Consider the following 8,384-nt stretch of genomic DNA (forward strand, 5'->3'; position numbering starts at 1 on the left):
TGGCTGAGCAAGGCGCAGGGGCAACACCGAGGGTTGCGGTCCCGTTGCCGGTCCCCGGTCCGGTACGGGGGCAACACTGAGGGTTGCGATCCGCTGCCGGACACGGAAAAAGACAAAAGACAAAAAAAAAAAAAAAAAAGTTTGGCTGATTAAACAGAAGGGAATGGGAATGCGTTAGGTAATTGGAGGAAAGAAAAAAAATGTTTCAAAAATCTAGAACCTTTAGAAGATACCCACCTTCCACTTATTGTACTGTTATTGGTATTGCTGTTATACTAGATAAAAAGCAATAAACTTCTCACTATCTCTGACTTTAAAACCTTTTAAGTATATATCAGCAATGATTAGTTATAATGAAACGATTTTATATCCCTTTCACATGCAGTTTATGCAAAGGCAGAAGCATTATGCAAAGACTATGGGGAAACCAAAGGACCTGGACCAACAGTCAAACCTTCAGGACACTTGTTCTTTAGGAAACTTGGAAACCTTGTGAAGAATACCCTAGAAAAATGTCAGAGAGAAAATGGATTTATGTGAGTACGGCGTATTATTTTAGTAATATTATGTTGATTTAAAGTTATAATATTAAGATTAATATGGTAGTAATGTCACAGTTTCTATTAGTTTCTATTCCCTAAGGTTTTAGGTTAAATTGCATTTAGGTTGAGCATCAGTTTTCTCTTTAAATTGGTGATAAAGTTCAATTATGTAAAACTTAACTTTTACTCTATTTATTTTTTTAAAGAAAATGTAATTTTATTAATATTATCTTTTACATTCTAGGATGTTGTTGTGGAGCAGTTGGGAGGGAGGGGGAGAGAAGAAAGGAGGAGATACGGGATGGAAGAAGGAGGAAGGAGGAGGGGTGGGATTGAGGCCTGTGGCACCCCCCTCATTCCCACGGGAGACTGGGGGCTCTCGGCAGTGGCTTGGTCATTGCCAGACTGGGTGCAGATGATAGGAGGGTGTGCCAAGAGCCCTCACCCCCCACCGTTTCAGCTCAGGAACCCAGGGCCCTTCTTGTTGCGGTTTGGTGGTCGCTGCTGGACTGGTTGCAGGTGGGGGGGCATGGCCAAGGCCCCCCACCATCCTTGCTCGGGAGAGCCCAGGTTGCTTCCTGCAGCAGCTCAGTGGTTGCTCCTGGGCTGGCTGCAGATGTCAGGGAGTGTGGCCAAAGCCCTTGGTCCCCCCACCACCTGGCTCCAGAGAGCCCAGGGTGCTTCCTGTGGCTGCTCAGTGGTTGCCACTGGGCTGGCTGTGTGTGTTGAGCAGGGCATGACCAAGGCCCTCAGCCCCACACCACTGTGGCTCAGGAGAGTCCAGGGTGCTTCCTGCATCGGCTCAGTGGTCGCTGCCGGGCTGCCTGTGGGTGTTGAGGAGGCATGGCTAAGGCCCAAGGCTCCCACCACCCCAACTGGAAGAGCCTAGTGGTTGCAGCTGGGAATGCTGCACATGTCTGAGGGGCGTGGCCTAGGCCCTCATCCCCCACCCTCAGGATTGATTACGGGTGTCAGGGGGCATTGCTGAGGCCCCTGCCCCTCCCCGCTTTCTGGCTTGGTAGCCTAGGGGATTTTTGGTCCTTCTAGGTGTTACAGGTGTTCTTTGGTGAAATGAGAGCTTTACTAGTTAATATGAAACTTTGTCTCTGGTTGTGGGTACTTTGTTTTTTCTTCTATTTCTGTGTTGAAATATTTGCTGTTTCCACCATTTAAACTCTGCTTTGAAACTAACTTGTCCTTTGCTTACTTCTAAAATGGGGGAACTTCCTGTGGGGACCAGTACTTGAGCTCTGTGGTTGAGATAGATTGCTGCTTTGCTGCTGATTCCCTAGGGAAGGCTTTTTGTGCAGCTCAGGTTTTAATGGTTGACTTTATAGGTACTTCTGGTTCTCAAGAGATCCAGTGCACCTGGGTTGTTTAGAAACTCTGGTCTGGACCTGAGTCTTTTCATCAAACTGCACCCCATGCAATTCTATATTCCTGACCAGTCTCCTCTGAGTGGTCCTTCACTGATTGGGGTGCAAATCAGCTGTCCTTGCTGTGCCCCAGTGTTCTCCCAGTGGACCTGTCTCCCCCACCGCCCATGCTGCACACACTTCCTATGGGACAGGCCATGCGTAGGTAGGTCCCTTGTGATGACTCACTGGCCTCTGAGTGGCTCCTTTTTTCAGTTGTTGTGGCTCCCCACTCTTGGATGGGTCAATGGGAATCCTATTAGTGGTATTGCTAGTCCGGGTGCCACCACAGCCCTCTTCTCCCCTGCTTCCTCCAAGCAACTTCATCTGAAGGGCACAGCTGCAGCTTTTGCTGGCTCCCACTCTGTGCACTCAGCAGCTCCAGCCTGGATGCAGCTAGGACTTGAAATGCTTAGAGCGGTTTTTTCTTTCTCTCATCATGGCTTCTCCCACCTTCATGCACTCCATAGGTTCCCCTGAGCTCTAGCGGCCCCAACTTGGCTTTAGTTGCTTTTTTTTTTTTTTGTCTTTTGTCTTTTTCCGTGTCCGGCAACGGATCGCAACCCTCAGTGTTGCCCCCGTACCGGACCGGGGACCGGCAACGGGATCGCAACCCTCGGCGTCGCTCCCGCGCCTCGCTCAGCCAGTGAGCGGGAACTGGTCTGTATGTGGGATCTGAACCCTCGGGCCGGGACGCGCTTCCCAAGCGGCGCACTATCCAGTGCGCCACCGGGCCGGCCCCTTTAGTTGCTTTTATATAGGTGTAAATTGGTTGATTTCTGGGAGAGAGTGACGCTGGGGACCGTCTGTTCAGCCATCTTGACCGGAAGCCCTCTATTTCTGATGATGCATATATATAAGAAGATTTTAAAATTTAAACATGACTTATTAGCATGCTGTATTAGGACATTCCCATAGGGTCCTAATTTTCTCTTTGTTTCCCTGCCATTCTTTCTCCATATGTTATATGTGTGTATTTTCTTAACTCCTTTTGCATATTCATCTCATTTTGGCTTCAACTACCTATAAATCTCAGTCTTTCCTTGTGCTTTCAAACAGTTTTCCATTATTAAATCAGTGTTGTTCAAACTGCAGATCACCACTATGTAGGTTGGTAGAGTCAATCTTGTTCTTGCTTTTATCTCTTTACATTGTTTCTCTTACATTCTGAGTCTAGTCATACTGAGCTTTTCACTTCCTTGAACATGCTTAGTTCTCCTTTAATCACTTCTTTTAAGAAGAGTTACTGAAACCCCAGATTTGGGTTAATTGCCCCTCTTTTGTGTTTTCATGGCATTGTACGTTCGTCATAGCTTCAGGTACTTTGTATTGTAATTGACAGGTTTTCTTGACTTTCTTTCCTACTCATCTGTGATCTACATGAGGCAGAGAAATCTCTTATTCATCATTAGTCACCATCTTGAACAGGGCCTTGAACATATTAGACGTTCTAATAGTTACCAGATAAATTATTGAAGTGCTGTTTAACTTGTTTTTTACAGTTACTTTCAAAAAATTCCAGCAGAAGCCCCACAACTGGAACTCAAAGCAAATTATGGTCTTGTAGAACCTGTACCTTTCGAATTTCCTCCTACAAGTGCACACTGGACACCAGAAACATTGGCTGCATTTGATCTCACCAAAAGGCCCAAGGATGACAATGTATGAGATTGGGTTTTTCCTTCCATTCTTGAAAGTTTAGAAAGATGATTTAGAGTTAGTGTCTGATATTTGTCTCTGTTTAAATATATATATATATTTATTTATCTATCTATCTATCTAAAGGTTAAATTAGTAAATTGTAGTGCTTGGTATAGTCTTTTGTAGAATACTCTCCGAGATAAGGCCTTTTAAATGTTTTCTGATTTTCTGCATAATTGACTAACATTGTTTTCAACACATCTTGCCTTATTACAATTTGTCAGTGCTTCCTCTAAGGAAAGTGTGAGAGAAAAGATCTCATCCCTGTTTATATTACTGTAGAAATACTGTTTTTTGTTTAGCATATTGCAGGGTATTTGAAGATTTGACCTAATTTCAGCATTCCATGAATCATCCAGGAATAAATAAAAATGCTTTTATTTGTTTATACCTAAGTACATCTTGGCGTTCTAAATCAAATGGTAGATTAAGTGGAAACATGAGGTTTACCTACCAAAAGACTAAGGATCCGTGACAAAAGGAATGGGAATTATTTTGCAGCCACTGCGCCTTCCTTGAAGTTGGGTTGTTTTTATATAATTTCCTTCCCATACTAAAACCATTATTCCTTAAAATAACGATCTTTATATTCTGTTCGACCTCTAACATAATGCCCTAAGAGATAGCTGGTTACTATCACAAGTTATTTTTAAACATTAGGATTGGGGGCTGGTGGGTTAGCTCAGTTGGTTAGAACGTGGTATTACAACACCAAGGTCAAGGGTTCAGATTCCCATACTGGCCGGCTACCAAAAAAACCCAAAAACAAAATAATAAACTTTAGAGATTCACATGCGTAGACCTGTCACTCGGTTTCCCCCTCCTCAGAAAGAGTGTGGAGTAGGAGTACCATTCGCTTGATTTTTGACTACCAATCTAGGTTTTCATCTTCACTAAATGTTGCTTTCCGATTATGTCTTAAGTGAATTGACATGTAGCTTCTGGAATAGCTTTGTTAATGTCAGTGTTTGTGTAATTTAATATAGCATATCTTAAAAGTTTGAAGCAGAAAAGATCTAGTGTTTGTTTTCCAGATCTTAGTGTATGTATGTAAACTGTATTTTTCTTTCTCCTTAGACCAAGCCCAAACCAGAAGAAGAAGTGAAACCTGTGAAAGAGCCAGATATCAAACCTCAGAAGGACACGGGGTGCTACATCTCCTGAAATATTCCTAAAATACAATATGCACTTAGAATTTCTCCACTAGTAGATAAGATAAACCACAGAGCTTCAGTTCATATTTTTTGAAATGATTTCTCCGAAGCCTGTAGCATAATTATTGCATTCAGAGGGAATTTGCCTTCAGTCTATCTGTTCTTGATTTTTAATATAGCAGAGATGTTTCATGCTTTGTGTCCAAACTCTCCTTTTTTTTTTTTTTTTTTTTTTTTTTTTTTTTAAATAAGCAAAAATTTTTTTGGTTTTTTTTCCAAACTCCCTTTTTTTTTTTTTTTTTTTGTCTTTATCCGTGTCCGGCAACAGATCGCAACCCTCAGTGTCGCCCCCGTACCAGACCGGGACCGGCAACAGTATCGCCACCCTCGGTGTTGCTCCCGCGCCTCGCTCAGCCAGTGAGCGGGAACCGGTCTGTATGTGGGATCCGAACCCTCGGGCGGGAGCACCGCCGCACTTCCCAAGCGGCGCACTATCCAGTGCGCCACTGGGCCGGCCCCAAACTCTCCTTTTTAATCAGGACAACATGTGAAAGATTTTATTGAGCCTCTAAAGGGTGTATTAGGGATTCGGTCTTTTTTTCAAACTCTAGATAGTAATAAGTTCCAAGTAATACATTATAGGCCTGAATCATGTGGTTTTAGGTATGTTTTTCTAGCTTCACAAAAGTTTATTTTCCTTCTTCTTTGATCCTAGAAGAATGATAGGATTCAATTTTTAACAGAAACAGTTCTTCCCCCCTCACCATTGTGTTAATTGCAGCAGACTTGTTACATTCTGAGTCATTTACCTTTTCTGATAGGGAAAAGAAAAGTCATTTATAGTTAAACACCAGAAATCCTGCATACCAAATCCCTTGCATGTATTAGAATCTATAATTTACTCAAAACTCAGTGTTTATAGGTATGTGAGACCTTTAAGAACTTATCCCAATTCTAGTAGCTCTGTGCTTCATTCAGTAACCCTACAGTGATTTTTACAGGTACCTTTTCTAATGGGTTTTTTACTTAGAGGTCAGAACTTTGTAACAGCTTTTAATGTTTCTATATAAGAGAAGACAGTAGAATGGAAAATGTTTTCTGAAGAAGTCCAACATTGCATGATGTAAAGAAAAAACTTTAAACTTAAATGACATATGTTGTCCTGAATTACACTGGTAACTCTCTACTTCTTTCTTGAAGAAGTTATAGTCAAATGCTTTTGCTACCTGATTTCAGTGTGCATTGTTTTTATATGGTTTTCTAATATACATATCCTGTTAGAATTGTTTTGTTTTAGGCCAAAGGCCATAGCAAAAACTTAAGAGAACAAACATAGATACACAGTGATCTTAAAAAATTGTAATATTTGAAAAGGTCATAATATTTGAAACACTTTAGTATGTATACAAACTTGGGAAATAGTGAATGTGTAATACAGTCACACATCTATACGTTTATCTTTTGATTTTTCTGGGGTGATTGATAGCTAATTTTCCTATTATAAATGACAGATTCGTTCATTTAATAGATTTAATAGAAGTGTGTATTGAGAGCTTACTATGTGCCAAGCACTATACTGAGCACTTCCATAGATAAACTATTGAGTACACACAGCAGCCATATGAAAAATAAGAAAAATCTGCATAAAGTATTAAAATAGGAATATACATTTCATTATGAAGAATGACTAGATTATGCCTGACTGAATCAATAGTGTGTTCAGGACTGGCCAGTGAGCTCATTTGGTTAGAGCACAGCCTTGTAACATCAAGGTCAAGGGTTCAGTTCCCTGTACTGGCCAGCTGCCAAAAAAAAAATGAATCAATAGTGTGTTCAACTAAATAATGACTTAAATCATATATCATAGTTTACACTCCTTAAAAAAGTGACATAGAATCAGTGAGGGTTTTTTAAAAAATGTAGAAATGCTAATTACTGCTTGCAGTATAACATTTAATATTTGAAGCTGCAGTTTCCAGAATAATTATAACAGACATTTTTATTTGGCTGTCTGTAGAAAAAATATTTATTAAATTTTTTGTATTTTGTGTGATTCTTATTACCAAATAACTTGTCTGCAGTATGCTATTTACTGACAAAACTTTAAACAGTACTTAATGCCAGTTTTCTCTGCCTGTAGGACCTATTTACCTTAGGTACTAATGCTTATTAATCCAGTTACTAAATTTTCACATTGACATTTGCGTGGATTATTTATGTTACCATATATGAAAAGAGAACATGTAATATGCTCAGTGCTTCTGTAAAATGCAGTAAATATTGGTATTACTTTAAATCAATAGTTGGCAACTTTGACATGAGCAGATAATATTCTGTAGACTCAGCAGAGGTGACATTTTGTGACTAAAATATCTAATTATGTATAATATTTTTTGAAATGGTGTTGGAAATTTTGGTAAATTATCCGATATAAAGAATTTGTGTGAAGATTATAAGAGATATGTAACTATTTGTATTAATTATTGCACATATCTCATTCTGGGCAATGACAGCTAACATACTACTGCTAAAGATGGTGTTTGTATAGTGAGTTATCTTTTTATGAAAATAAAAGTAATTCTACTTATAATTTCATTGGAATTTTTGTTTTTTGATAAATGTTTTTACACTTACTAAATCATTAACAGAGTTAATACAATACAAAATCATAATTCTTTACAGTAATGTTTTAAAACACTTCTTGACCTGTTTGGTTTCTCCTTGTGTTTATTACTACCAATCACCTTTTAATTTCAAAGTAGGATTTTGGTCAGCCTGTTTATGTCTGATACATAGTATTTTCCAGTATAACACGGTATTTGTGTAGTATAGTAAGCTAAGCTAGTGAGCTTATCCTTATTGCTGTACAATAATCTGTAGAAAGCTCCGTGCTTTGGAAACTTGAGGTGGCATTTTTATTGCTATATAAATGTACTCAAAAATAAAACTGTATTCAGAAATATTTCTTTGTTTTCCAGAGTAATTCTGCTTTAGAAAATGCATTTGGCCCTCCGTGTCCATGGGTTCCACATCTATGCATGCAGCCAACCACAGATCAAAAGTATCTGGGGGAAAAAAATGGATGGTTGTGTCTGTACTGAACACATACAGACTTTTTTTTCCTTGTCATTATTCCCTAAACAATATAGTATAACAGCTACTTACAGAGCATTTCTATTGCTTTAGGTATTTTAAGTAATCTAGAGATGATAGAAAGTATATGTGAGGATGTGCATAGGTTACATGCAAATACTACAGCATTTTATATAACAGATGAGCATCCATGTATTTAGGTATTTGCAGGGCATCCTAGAACCAGTCTCCACCCTGCAGATACCAAGGGACAATTATACCGCATTTCTTACCCCTTTAACATGCATAAAACAAACTTGCAGTGTCACCAGACTACTGTAACTTTGTATCTCAAGACTTCTACTTGGCATTAGAATAATTTGCTTAAAATTTAAGTTTTTATTTAAAAATATTTTAGTAGCAATTTTAAAAGGAATTAAAATAGTTAATCTCGAAAGGGAGTTTATATTATAGAACAGAAGGCTATTTGTGCTTATCTA

General features: G+C 39.3%; 1 protein-coding gene across 4 annotated transcripts in view; it reads left to right on the forward strand.

The window, feature by feature from the left end:
- The window catches only part of BROX (BRO1 domain and CAAX motif containing), a 21,420-nt gene extending 16,391 nt beyond the window's left edge, over positions 1-5,029 (forward strand). For all 4 annotated transcript variants that reach the window (XM_008590277.1, XM_008590276.1, XM_008590275.1 and 1 more), the window contains 3 exons: positions 386-536; positions 3,460-3,619; positions 4,736-5,029. In XM_008590277.1, the coding sequence (XP_008588499.1) occupies positions 386-536; positions 3,460-3,619; positions 4,736-4,822 (398 nt within the window). In that variant the 3' untranslated portion in view covers positions 4,823-5,029. The remainder of the gene's footprint in view (positions 1-385; positions 537-3,459; positions 3,620-4,735) is intronic.
- The last annotated feature ends 3,355 nt before the right edge of the window (positions 5,030-8,384 follow it).

The sequence above is a fragment of the Galeopterus variegatus genome, unplaced genomic scaffold, assembly GCF_000696425.1.
Source record: "Galeopterus variegatus unplaced genomic scaffold, G_variegatus-3.0.2 Scaffold5962, whole genome shotgun sequence".
In the NCBI taxonomy this organism is placed as follows: Eukaryota; Metazoa; Chordata; class Mammalia; order Dermoptera; family Cynocephalidae; genus Galeopterus; species Galeopterus variegatus.